A 13,877-nucleotide genomic window follows, 5' to 3' on the forward strand; every position below is an offset into this window, starting at 1 on the left:
CTCTGGGTATTGTGATCATTTGTCTTAGCAGTGGTATCATAGTGCAATTATGCTTCCAGGGCCTGAAGGTCTACCTCTGAGGTCCTCTGCTCTTCTGGGGGAGACAGGTGTGCCCACTTCCCAGTGGGAAAAAGAAGAGATGAGTCCCAGTGTAACGCATCCTCCTGGGCTTTGGCCAGTGCGTGCTGCCTAAGTATAGCTCTCTACGCAACTCCTTTAAAAACAAAATGAACCAGAGTCCAGAGACTTCCGTCTCATTACAGCTTGAAGTATAATTGCAAGGCTATCATCGTCAGTGTTGTCCCTTTAATTTTAGTCGGCCGGAGATTTGAGTTTTCTGGATGGGAAATTAATTATACTCTGATTATTATCTCTACTGACACCAGTCCTCTAACTTGCACAGGGTAGATGAGAAGCCTGACAGGTAAGGAATATGGAAACCTTTTTTAAAAAATGCTAAGATAAACATATGCTTTACACTAACACCATCTGGCCTTATGAGAAAGGAGGTGTTTTGGAACCACGAGTGGTCCAGTTTAAGAATGGCTAGCCTCTGATGACCAAAACCTTTGAATTTCTGCCTCTAGAATAGAAGTTTTAAAGAATATCATCTCCTAAATCTTCATGAGTGCACCAAGCACAACTAATCATTTCCCAGGCTACTGAAGGACATGATTCCTGAGACTGTGCTGGATTATAAAATCATATTAATGGAAGAATGTCAAGTGTCACATCTTCTGTCCCTAGCCCCAGAGGGCACCAAGACTGCATAGCCATGGACTCAGTAGTTCTGCTCTCTCCATGGAGAACTGCACCCTAGAACCCCTGCCCCACCAGCCATGCTAGCGGTGCCTTGGCAGTTTTCTGCTGGGCCTCTTCAGGTTCCCACTCACTATTTCCATTTGCTTGCATGTAAGTTGCTTCTGCTGCCTGCCTACCCCTTACCCTTCCTCCTTCAGCTTCCCCTCCTCACCTCCTCAGTTCCCATGAGAACATGGGATTGTCCAATTAAATGAGTCTGGGGAGGGTATGCCGTGCTTACTAGGGAGATAGGCTGTGGGTTCCACTGCTCCAGAACAACTCTGGAAACAACCATATTTGGAAACCACCATATTTCAGTAGTTAGAATCTTCTACACATCACTTTCATTTCCTGTCAGGTGCAGATCTGAATACCACCTTGTTTAGAATCATCCTGAGCAGGATTCCTACCTGCATCCAACGCAGAACTTAACAAAGGATGTTAATGAGGTAATGACCAACACTACTTCCATGGTGATGGTAAACTTCATGAAGCTTCAGGACCAGTCTGAACACTTTTGTTGGGTTGGCTCAAGCAGAAAGAATGACTTGTGAACCACTGGGTGCTTACCACATTCTTGCGGTGGTCGTGACAGTAGTCTGCCTTACCAATAGGGGCTAGATTCCAAGATTCCCAGTGGATGCTTGAAACTGCATAGTAGCTGGACTGATCATGTACTGTGTGCTTATTCACATCTATGAAAAACTGCAATTTATGCATTAGACACAGACATACTAATAGCAACCATCAAAAACAGAAGCTAACCATGCTAGCAATACAATGTAGTAAGTCAGGTGTGTGTGATCTCTTGGCTGCGATGGGGTGGAGAGAGAGGATATGCCGGATGAAGGGATGAGTCATATCCCTGGCAGGACTCAGTGAGACAAAGTAAGATTTCATCATACTCCTGAGAATGGTTATTTAAAACTTTTGAATAATTTACTTCTGGAATTTTCCATTAATATTCTTGGACTAAGGTTGACCACAAGTAAGTGAAACAAGGGGTGGGGATCCTGGCTGACTTGAAATGGCCGCCACCATACTGTCAGCTGAGTCTGTGTCCAGCTGCTGTTTGAGCATGGGCTGGGCCACCCATTTACAGTTGCAGCCGGCAGCAAAGGAGGCCTCCTTTACCCGGAGGGGGAGCTGCTTGCCCACAAATGCCTCTTGCCTGGCAGAGGCCCTGGAAGCTTTGGCAGATGTTCCCTCAGGGATTCTGGAGCTGCACAGCGCAGGCTGTAGCTTGGGCACGGGTAAGGAAGCAGATGCTGGGCAGGTCTCCAGGAGAGGCCAGTGTCTAGACGCAAGATCCATGGGTTCTGAGGTCACACAGCCTTTGTGATCCTCTCTGAGTATTAGGGAGTGCCAGCTTTGGGACAAGGGGGTTTTAGGTACTCTGTCTCACTTGGACTGAGTCAACGTAGGACATGGCTTTCCAAATGTATTTTTCTCCAACAGTCAGCAACTGCCGTCATTGCCTTCTCTGCTTTCACCAGCAGGCTAACTTCTCTGGCTTATGGGAAGCAGCTCTGCTTAAGGAAGCTCTGGGCTGTTCCTCATTCATCCCCAGCTTCCATTTCCAGGGGAAGGGGTTGCTACTTGCAGGAAGTGGAATACCAGGTTTTTAATGGTGTTGGACTCTGGTTGGTGTTACATCAAAGCTCATTCACTCTACAGCTAAAGGTTGCTGATGGGAACACGAGATCCAGGCCATGCGCCAGCTCTGGGGCTGCCTCTGCTCCTTTATAGCAGGGCGACTGCATACATACCATTTAACACCTCGAACCTCCTTTAAAAGGTAAGGAGGACAGAGGAGCTCTAACATCTGATGATTCTGGTCAATAATTCCAGTATGAAAGATACCAAATAGGAAAGAATCATTGTAGTGCTAGCCTCACCATGAGTATTTACTGCCTCCCTGCACTGTGCTAGGCCTTTGCCATAAATGACTTCACTGTCTCATCACAACCATTCAAGGTTTAATATTATCTTGTTTTTTCAGACGAAGAAACTAAAGTTCAAAATAGGGAGGGTACCTAGCACAAGCATCCAGCAGATGCATCTCTAGGGTAAACGAACCCTGTGTCCAGTGGGGGATCGAGGTTGATTCTGTTCAAAACCCTTCATGATGGGGCCCGGCGCGGTGGCGCAAGTGGTTAAATGTCCTCGCCTTGCACGCCCGGGATCCCATATGGGCGCCGGTTCTAATCCCGGCAGCCCCGCTTCCCTTCCAGCTCCCTGCCTGTGGCCTGGGAAGGCAGTCGAGGACAGCCCAAAGCTTTGGGAACCTGCACCCGTGTGGGAGACCCGGAAGAGGCTCCTGGCTTCGGATCGGCATAGTATCGGCCCGTTGCGCTCACTTGGGGAGTGAATCATCGGATGGAAGATCTTCCTCTCTGTCTCTCCTCTCTGTATATCCGCCTTTCCAATGAAAAAATAATAAAAATAAATCTTTAAAAAAAAAAAAAACCCTTCATGATGGCTTACACAGAAACACAAAGCCTCTTCTTGCATTGGGATACAAAAATGAAACCCTCCAGGCAGCTAGTCAGGAGTTGATTCTAGCCTGCTCATTGTTTCTCATCCCTGATGGAAGGTTCTAGGCTCCGGGGAGGAGAGAAGGTGAAGGCTCACTTGGCAAAAGGAGGGATGTTATCAAGCTCCCACCCACCGTGGGAAGCAGTGAAGAGGGAGCAGCTTCCTTTCTCTCCCCCAACCCCTCTCCATTCTGAAGGCGGGCCCCAACTGCATTATGTTAGGCCACTGCACAAGGCAACAGTCTCCCTTTGCTGTTTGTGCACAGAGTGAAAACAAAACACACTCTTTGTCCTTGTACTGGAACTACTCCCAGCATGACTATGCCTAGACACCCAGGAAAGAATACACAGCAGGTGATCTGTGCCCAGCAGAGCAGAAGTCCCTGAGGCCCGTGCCAGCATAGCAAAGGCAGCAGAGGGGTCACCTATGAGCAGCGTGCCAGGAGCATTTAGGTGTCAGGCCTTGGCCTGGCTGCTACGGCATTGTGAGGAAGATAGCGGGCTGGGGCAACACCCATGTGTCCCCCTGGCGAGATGGTAGCCATCTTCAAGACGGCATCCATAAGCTACTTCCATCCCTTCTTCATGTCCTCTGGATAAGGCCCAACATTTCAAACTCAGAGCCAACCACAGAAATTATAGAGACATGCATTCCAGTTCCTCTACTCTCGGAATTTAAACTGCAAAGGCTCACATTCTGTTGAGCAAAGGAAACATCCGGGTGATTGTTCAGCTAGAATTTAAACTGCACTGAAGGGATGTTCCAGTCTGCAACTGCTTATCTCTGTTTTCAACCAAAAATCATCTTCTCTTGGCCTGTTCACCTTTGAATACAATTGATCTGAAATCTTGACTGTGAGCCTCCCATACACTTTACGGGTTTAAGAGGACAAACACTTAGTTACAAGGCTGCTGTGTCCATGGGAGGCACAGAGTCTGTGTCTAGTCCTGCACATGCCTGCAGCCAAAGCCTTCCCTTTTAAGACTTACTGCAGGACTTCAAGGAGCCATGGTCACAAAGGTAGCAGAGAAGCTGCTGTCTTGAACAGCCATCTTGGGCTGGGACCAAGCAGGAAACATTGGCAGCAGGCCGGTAGGACAAAGTAGTTCTTGACAAAGCCATTGTGCTCCTCTCCTCTGTCTGTCCCCAAACCTTCTTGTATATTTGTCCCTCCTCCCAGCCAGGCCAAGGACATTTCACTCCAAGCCTCCCAAGGTGACCCCTTATCCCAAGTTCACCATCCCAGAACAAAGAATAGAGCCAGGAAGAGGAGCAGAGAGAATAAATAAAAAATAAATGGAAAAATCAAGACCTTTTTCCTTGGTCCTGCTTACCCGCTAAGAACACCGAGAACCAAGTTAAGTACAAAAAATGACCCTATGATGATTAGTGTAACAAAATAGATCCAGGGCCAGTCCCTTCCTACGGCATCATTGACCTGGAAGAACGGAATGATAGTTAGTCAGGCACACATAGCAACCGAGCATGGCCAAGCGCCTGCCCCTGGCTCCCCAGGCACTGCCCCAAGCAGTGCTGGGACCCAGGGATCCTCCAAGTGTAAATCAAAAGCCAAATAGCTTGTCCAGCCAATGGGTCAGAACTTGTACTTGAATGGAGACTTTTTGCACGGGTTGTCTTGGGCCTGATAGAGTCCCATGTTTAAGGATCCTTGCCATGGACACAGTGGAACCTGGGACCTTGCTCGGCTGCATCATAAGGGGTACATAGAAATGGTCAGCTTACCCGCTCAACACACCGAGAACCAGATTTAGAACGAAAAAGGATCCAAAGATGACCAGACTGACAAAATACACCCAGGGTAGCTCATAGCCCATAGCGTCCTGCATCTGGAAAAGTGGAGGAAAAGGTAGGAAAGAGAGAAAGCAGATTTGAGTTGCAGCAAAGAGGCAGGTGGACAGGAGTGATAACAGATCTAGAGCAGATAGTGGGGCTGCACTTGACTTTGGATCCCCCTGGATCTGATCCACCGTAACTTTCACCCTCATCTATAACCTACTTCTCCACCACCTAGGTCTGGACTATAAGAGGGGTTTTGTAGGCTCTGCCTCCAGGGGACTCCTGTCTGGCTCTCGCTGTTGTATTTCCTGGAAAAGAAAATGTCTCTAGTGTTCTCTATTTGCTTGTGGATGGGAGATCACCTCAGGAAAACAAAAATGGAATTTGTCTCAGCATGGAATGGTTTTAACTCAGCTGGCTCATGTGGCCATTACATCTACTGCACCCTGAGGCTCTCTGACCTTGGTGTCTGAAGCACTTCAGCTCCTTGCAGACCAAGCTGGAGAATGGAAGCCTTGGAGGATTCTATGGAGATAAAAGATGCCTTCCTTAGTTCTTGCCACTTAGACCCTGACTGGGACCAGAATTTAGAGGTTGAAGTTCAGGATTTCACAAGTTCTGCAGGTGAGAGGATGGAAAAAAGCACCGAGTTGGTTTATGTTCCTGCACTTATACTTACAGCCTAGATGATGATGATGATGATGGGAGCCTGTAACTGATAGGCGAATGGAGAAACTTACAGCACTAGCGCCTGTTAGGGATATGGAAACTGGTGACACACAACTCTCCAACTTGACCTTTACCGACCATGTCGATTATCGGACACTGGCCAGGATGGAAGTATGGAAGTATGTATGTATGTATGTATGTATGTATGTATTTGCTTTGTTGTTTGTTCTCTCCCTTTTTTATTTTTCATGATACAGTTCCATAAGCTCAGCAATTTCCCCTTCTTCCCTCCTCATGCTCCATCTTCTGCCCCTACTGCAAAATGGATGAAGAAACTGGAACATCTACTCAATGGCGAATGTATTTACACTCTACAAGTGGTCAAGTAATACAGATCAGCCCTCTTGTGGTCTTTGTCCCTGGGAAGCCATTCTTAGACATGTACCAACCCACCCCTGGCTACAAGGTGGCCGTCAACAAAGTCACAGAGCAGCAGTTCTTATCTAAAAGGAATCCATTCTGATTTAATTTCTCAAACCTATTTCTCCTGAGGTTAACTTGTTTCAAGGGGATTCGTAAATGTGAACCCCAGCTTTGTCCCTGTGAAATTACCTTATGGAAACCCAAATCTCTAAGGTGCATGAGCTTCCTGAATGACCTGTATCAGTGGTTCTCTGAGTGTGGCCCTGTGAGCCAGCACTCTCGCAAACCCTGGGGAGAGTGGTGAGCATGACAAATCGCTGGGCCCTGCGCCCCACATCTCTCACTGTGGCTCACAACTCTGTCTCCATCATTCCACATTTTAGGGGGCTGAAATGTGATGATCAGTGCTGTGACTTGTTCCTCTCAGACCCCAAATGAATATAATTTCCAGTATGATAAAGCCCTTGTGGCATCTCAGGCCCCGTTTAGCTGGGAGGGATGAGGCACATCTCCCAGGTGCTGTGTGTGCTCTGAGTATAAATATTCGAGAAGTTCTAACAGCCTACTGAACTCACAATGTCTTTTATGAACCCAGGAATACTCACTTGGTGTGAGAAAGCCACCCAATGTAGTGCAAATATTGTGTCAAAATTGGTTTAAACTAGCAGAGGAAGTGTTCCTAATAGGTGAGAGGACTTTAAAACATGCATAGAAAAATGGCATTAAAAGATAAGTTTATTTGGGGGCAAAATAATTTGAAATTCATGGCAATTTTTTTTGAAATTTACATTTTCTACATCTTTTCAAGTGTCCTCTCTCATGCCTACTTTACCAGTTTAAATTCAAGTTAACATGAGCTGATTAAATAGTTTCATTCAAGACCTATTTTTGGTCTTTTTTTTTTCCCATAGCTATTGCTTTGGATAGCTCACCTATCTACTGTATTTATTATTTCTTATTTGTCTTATATGCTGGGATTTAGCTACATTAGAATGAGCAGTTTGGGTCTATTTTAACTCCTGGTGAGTCCCATGTGCCAAGAAAAGTACCCGACACATGGCTGGTACTCAGTACATGAATGACTGAGCTTGAAATGTGCTAGGCGGAAAGTCACTCTTGCCAATAGGGAGTACAGGTGCACGGAAGGGTAACTACACTACAAAGCAGTACATGCAACTGTACGATTACAGGGTTACAGGAGCCCAAAGGAGAGTGGGGCTGGGTGACGTGGAAGTCAGAGGGCTAGAGAGTGGAACTGCTGAAGGCACAGGCAGGAAGTTCAGGGTTCATGTGATCCTGGGAATAAGGGCTTCCTGGGAAACTGGCAGTTGTTAAAAATAGAGCCTACAGCTATAAACGCTTCCTGGCTGTGGGGTGGAGGATTTTCCCAGTGGTTGAATTACTAAAATATTTAGCCAAACAGCATCTGTCAGGATAAGCAGGGTTGGTATTTATGTGTCATATCGTTCCCAGTCAGGAAGCTAGGAGCCTTCCTTCAGCCAGCAGGAACCAAGCATGCAAAGGAAACCAGAGCAGTAGAGAGAACTTCCATAAAAGTCTTTGTCACCAGGAGAAGAAAAGCAAAAACAGCATTAATACAAGATGTGGAAGGAACAACAAAAGGAGACTAAAGGGAGGCATGGTGAGTCAGAGGCCAGTGGCCACGAGGCCACACAACAGCAGGATCTGTGAGTCTCACAGTGACATAGATTGGGAGGCCATTCTTTGGTTACCCTTGACAGCAGACATATCAGAGTCCACATTTGTTCATGGAGCATGTCCTGAGTGCCTACTATGTAGGTGTGTATATTGTTTGGACTTTGCTACAGCTAGCTGAATAGGACTACAAGCTACCCTGTATCCTGGGTGCCAGGCATCTGCCAGGGAATTGCTGCTCTGGCACAAGTCCATGTAAATCTTTTGAGTCTGCTTGCAGCTTTTCTTCTCTAAGAAGAAACCCTGCTTAAAGGACCAGAAGCAGTCCCTTCCTTTTACTCTACATCAGTATTTCTTTATCCCTGGATGGTGATAGGGAGGTGTGCAAAGGCCTGAGGAGAACTAGGATCTCTCACTAGAAAACAAAGAACATAATGCACCATTTTGTACCCAACTCCATGGGGCAACAACTGCTGAAGTCCAAGCCTGAACCACGTGTCCCTGACCTGCTTTCATTATTGCCCTGCTTGTTTTGTACTTATCCAAAAGATGTGTGTGTGTGTGTGTGTGTGTGTGTGTGACAGAGAGAGACAGAGAGAGAGAGAGAGAGAGAGAGAGAGAGAACTGAATGATTGAATGAATGAATGAACGAATGAATGAATGAATTCATGGTGGAGTGTAGCTCCCCCTTGCTTATCCCTGGAGTGCAGACACTCTCCACAGGACAGGTAGGAGCAGGGAGTGTGCTCTTACAGCTGCCTCTGGAGCCTGGGCAGAAGTGAGCAGGAGAGCCTCAGCCAACCTCCATGAAATGAGCTCTTCCTCACCAGCTGCAAGTTTTAGGAACAGGTTCACTCCAAATGTGCAATCCTGCAAGTCTCACACACATCCCAATGCATTTCAGAAATTCCCTTGGCCTCTGATCATTGTAGCTAATTCCTTGAGCCTCATACATCATTAGGGACCTCAAGTGGATGTGTTTCAGTCCTCAAGGTGATGCTTCCATAGATAGCCAGGGCCAGGGCAGGGAAGTGCTCAGCCTCCACCCTTCCCTGTTGTTCTGCATTTTTACTTTGGCTTCCTCATTTCCCATGGGCTGGTCCTCTTCAATTCAAGATGGTGAATGAGACACCAGGCTGGGATGCAGTGGTTAAGGCAATACTTGGGACACTGATGTCCCACACTGCAGTGCTTGTTTGAGACCTGGCTGCTTTGTTTTCAATTTAGCTTCCTACTAATGGCAGTAGACGGTGGTTTACTTACATGGGTTCCTAATACCCATGTTGAAGACCCAGATGGAGTTCCTGGCTGCTGTCTTTGTGCCACTTGGCTGTTGTGACCATTGAGAAGCAAACCAGTGGATGAAAAAGTTCTTTCTCTCTCATTTTGTCTTCCAGATAAATAAATGCATCTTTTAAAAATATATAGTAAATGATAGGTGAATGGAAGGAAGATAGAAGAAGAAATCAAAGATGACTGAATTTCCACTGATCCTAAGAACTTCATTACTTCCTGGTGATCAATGTGTAGAAGCTTACAGAAGGAGGCTCTGTGGTCTGCCGGGTCTGGTAGAATAAAAGGCCCCCTTTCTGTCTCTATTGATTCCTTCTCCTTACTTTGGGACTCTACATCTGGGGGAAGGCTGGCAGAGAACATGCAATGTAGGGTGACTCTGAAGTAGGGCAATGCCTAGAGTGATAGATAAGATTGCTGAATTAGGACCCAGTCCTATTAGGCTATTGGCTAAAGTCCTTGCCTTGCACATGCAGGGATCCCATATGGGTGCTAGTTCTAATCCTGTCACCCCTGCTTCCTATCCAGCTCTCCTCTTGAAGCTTGGGAAGGCAGTCAAGGATGACCCAAAGCTTTGGGACCCTGCACCCATGTCACAGACCTGGAGGATGCTTCTGGCACCTGACTTTGAATTGGCTCAACTCCAGCCATTGCATTCACTTTGGAAGTGAATCAACAGATGGGAGCTCTTCCCTCTGTCTCTCCTTCTCCATATACCTGACTTCCCAATAAAAATAAAATAAAACACTTTTTAAAAAAGTGTTAGATCAATTGGAATTATGAAAAGAAAGAAAAAAAGTCATATAAAAATGACCCAGATTGATGACATCTTTATTCAGGGATAGAAAGGGGATATATCTTCTCAACGCTTTCATCTAGACATTTCTTAGGTCTATAACAAAGGAAGCATTGTGATTGGTTTGGTTTGGATGTAATTTTGGCTACCAAATTCATATAGGACTGAAACTGCCAGGCCATAATTTAATGGTGCTAAGAGGGTAGACACTTAATCCAGTTATCATCTTAGAAGGAAGGACCTAACTGAAGTCCTGAGGCCACGGGGTGGTGCTCTCAAAAGGGCATTTTTGTGCATGGTTGTTACAAAGTCCTAAGTCTGGCCTGAGTCTTTTCTCTGGTTCCCTCTGCACGTGTATGCTGTGCCCTTGACAACCAACACTCTCATCAGAGGTCAGACTGCTGGGTCATCTAACAAAATAGTTTCTCTAATCAGATTTTGAAAATATCCTTACTGGCCAATGGAAAGGACCCAATTTCCTCTTAATTTGGAGGAGGGAGTGCTTTCATTTTTCCATAGGTCATGGACTTGCTCACGTCGATTCCAGATTGACTGATTAGACATCCTTGTCTAGTTTACATTTCCACACACTTGCCATTTCACAGCTGCAAGCATCCTCTACAGAAGTCCCTCCTCCCGCCCAGCAATTTTAGGGTTAGACTCTCTTCTCTCCAGCAGGTACAATCACTCCCTAACCTCTTCCCCCTCCTCTCTGTTAGGATACTCAGCACACAGGTGCAGTTTCTCCAGCACGTTTTACTTTTTTTTCCCTTTGTCCCCCAAAACTGTGAGCTAAATAAATCTTTTCTCTCAGGCATTTCATTACAGTATTGAGAAGGTAGATCAACTCAGGGACTTTCCTAACAAAGGGACACAGATGAACACTTTGATATCCGTCATCTGCAGCCAACAGGGCCTCCCTAAGAACTAACAGGATGGCCACTTGACTGAGGCACATGGCCTTTCTGTTGCAAATGCTGTGGACAGAGCTAGAGGAGTAGAATACAAAAGGTGAGAAAGATCTCCTTGAAGCCAGGGTCTAATTTCTCAAAGAAAACCTCAGACTTGAATCTTCAACTTCACCATGTTTTTCCCAGAAGAAAAATAGAAGGACCAATATCCCTGTCCCTGGCTTCTCAAGGCCACCTTGGATCCTGGCTGATTCCAGGGTATTCCCAACCTGTATGCAACTTTTCCCACAAGGTTCTTGCCAAGAAGACTAAACAGTTTACCAAGAAAGAAGCCATTAGCCATCAAAAGTTCAGAGGGTGTAGACCCATAAAAGCAACAGTGGCTTAGAAGGCCAGTCACTACATAAAAGGCTTTGCTTTTGCCATGAATGCCATCAGTCCAAAGCAATGGCTACCTGTTGGATCACTAAGTGAGCATCATTGCAGGACCATTGCACCTGACTCCTTTTTCCTAGTGTCTGCTTATCATGTGCTTAAAATCCATGAGTGCCTCCGAACACTAGGAACAACCTGGCTAACATGGAGGAAAAAAACATTAGACTCCTAATGGTACAGCAAGCCCTCCACGTAGTAGAAAACAACTCCTCCATGTAGTAAGAAAAAAAATCTCTGCAATCCGATGGCATAATGCAATGACACCATGTGGGAGGTTAACATCTGTAGGCAGGGTGGTCCCCAATGTGTGTAGGGGACAGTCCACAGCCAGAGGGGTACCCCACAGGGAAGGAGATGGGTATGATGTCTGCCATTGTACCTTGGGAGCCTTTCAGACACCAGGGGTAATTTTGTATTGCAAAATTTCTTGGGTTTACAGAGAGAACCTCATCATTGGTTTATGTAGCATCCACCACTGCAATAGAGCTTGTTCTCCAAGCATAGGATCCAGGCTCAAGGCTGGTCAAATCTCGCTACCTCTCTACCCTTTGTACAGAGATCTCCACTGTCACGGAGCACACTGTCCTGTAGTGCTTAGCCCCACTCAGTCCTGGAAATACAGGAAGGCTGAGTAAATGTTTCTAAAATGGAAGTATTGAGTAATAAGCATTAATCTAATATCAGTGAGGTGGTATCAGATGAAATGATAAAATTCAACAAATGAGCACATAATAGCTCTGAGAGATGCTAGTTTTCCTTCCTTAAAGTGTCTATAACCCTCTCCTGTTGAGATAGTGGATTATGCGTTTTAAAGCGGCATGTGCACTAAGCAGGGTAATACTCTGGGGCTGACTAGATGTTAAGGCGGTACTCTGTAGGGCCTGACTTTTTTCTGCTCTGAGATTAGCAAGATCTGGGCTGCTATGTTGAGGTTCCCTAAGCTCCTTATTTCCAATGACTATGAGGACCTTTTTTTTTTCCCCCTTTAGAGACGTAGTTTCTCTATTTTGGTAGTGTAAGGAGGTTGTACTTTGAAAATAGGGTGGAAAGAAGAAAAATGGGGTAAAACATCCAAGTCACTTTTGTTTTAAACAAGGAATCTACCAGCAGCATGAAGACCAGAGCTAAATTACTGTGTGTGTGTGTGTGTGTGTGTGTGTGTGTGTGTGTGTATGAGTGTGTTTAGTAAAAGTTTCTTTTTAGCATATCCAGATATGCATATGCGATGGCAAGATGAAGCCTAAAGCTAAGAACTGACTTGGTCAAAATTAAAGCTTCCAACTGGTTCGCAACATCTTTTGTTATTTGGTCAAGACTAAATCCAGGCAGATGATTTTTGATTCTAAAAACCTCTTCCCATCACATTATTACTCATTAAGCATTCTTTCTAACCTTTTCTAAGTTCAAATTTTACGTAAAGAAAAATCAGTACAAAAAGCAATTGTGGAAAAACCCATTAAGGAGGCAATGGGTGGGGTCAGGAAGAGGATGACTGCCTGTGCAGTGTGCAATATTCCCAGGGTACCTAGGCCACAAGTGTACTGGTAAGCAGAAATCTTTTTATGGAGACTTATTCAGGTATCTAGATTCCTTAAAGTGGTATGAACAATGTCTTCTAGAATAATGCCTGCTCTTACCCATCCGACAATCCTCTCCCTGCCCCACAATCCTCACACATCACCATCTCTGGTGTTCCAGACCCAACTTAGTAGTCATGAGCATGAGGCTATTTCCAGTGCTGGGCACAAAGTCAGCACAGAACAGTTCATTTATTTGACTCCTATTTATGCTCCTTAAGTGTGGTCTGGTTGCAAAGTAGAAGGGAGAAAGCTCAGTGTTACAAGCTCACCCTAGATAGTTCTCACAGAAAAGCTTGATTCAGTAATTTTTGTATTGTTAAGAAGTCATATTGAACTATATGGGACAAGTAGGCTTGAATTATGTTCAGAGGGATAGGGATGCTTGGTTTAAAGCAAGGAAAGAAACCTGCCGGGGGGCAGGGGAGGGGGAGTCTGTGGATTACGTCTAGTGGATTAAGTCACCACTGACACCCTGACATTCACACAGGAGTCCTGACTACTCTGCTTTAGATTTAACGTCCTGTAGAGCACCTTGGAAGGTAGCCCCAGCAGATCAGAATGGAGCTCCTCTCTTCAACTTGGCTCAGCCCTAGCTATTGTGGCCATTGGGGAAGGACCAGTGAATGAAAGCTCTTCTCTCCTCTCTATTCCCACTCCCATCATTCTACTTTTCCAATTAGAAAGTTTATTTTAAAAATCCATCTGGAAGAGGAAACACAACTAAGAACTGTTACAAATCATTAGATTCTTCCTCTGGGGTTCTTCAGCACCCATGAGCGTGAATGCTCTTTATCTAATCACATTCTCCCCACGATACTTTTAGAGGCTTGGAAATTCTGAGAGTAAATGGAGAGACTTCCACTGAACAAGTCATTTACAAAGAAAATCACTCCTACATTTGAATTTTGATGTAATTTCCAAGTCACCAGTATCACCCTTTTTTCTTTGTCATCTGCAAATGCCAGAAACAAGCCAAAA

At 45.5% G+C, this 13,877-nt stretch overlaps 1 protein-coding gene across 10 annotated transcripts in view; it reads right to left on the minus strand.

The window, feature by feature from the left end:
• Positions 1 to 13,877, minus strand: part of CACNA1C (calcium voltage-gated channel subunit alpha1 C) — a 559,109-nt gene that overhangs the window by 149,475 nt on the left and 395,757 nt on the right. For 9 of the 10 annotated variants that reach the window (XM_040972179.1, XM_040972175.1, XM_040972178.1 and 6 more), the window contains exon 8: positions 4,674 to 4,777. In XM_040972179.1, the coding sequence (XP_040828113.1) occupies positions 4,674 to 4,777 (104 nt within the window). Of the gene's footprint in view, positions 1 to 4,673; positions 4,778 to 5,082; positions 5,187 to 13,877 lie in introns of all 10 variants that reach the window. The other variant, XM_040972177.1, reaches the window with a different exon arrangement.

The sequence above is a fragment of the Ochotona curzoniae genome, unplaced genomic scaffold (genome assembly GCF_017591425.1).
Source record: "Ochotona curzoniae isolate NIBS_2020 unplaced genomic scaffold, NIBS_Ocur_1.0 contig_2235, whole genome shotgun sequence".
Classification (NCBI taxonomy): domain Eukaryota; kingdom Metazoa; phylum Chordata; class Mammalia; order Lagomorpha; family Ochotonidae; genus Ochotona; species Ochotona curzoniae.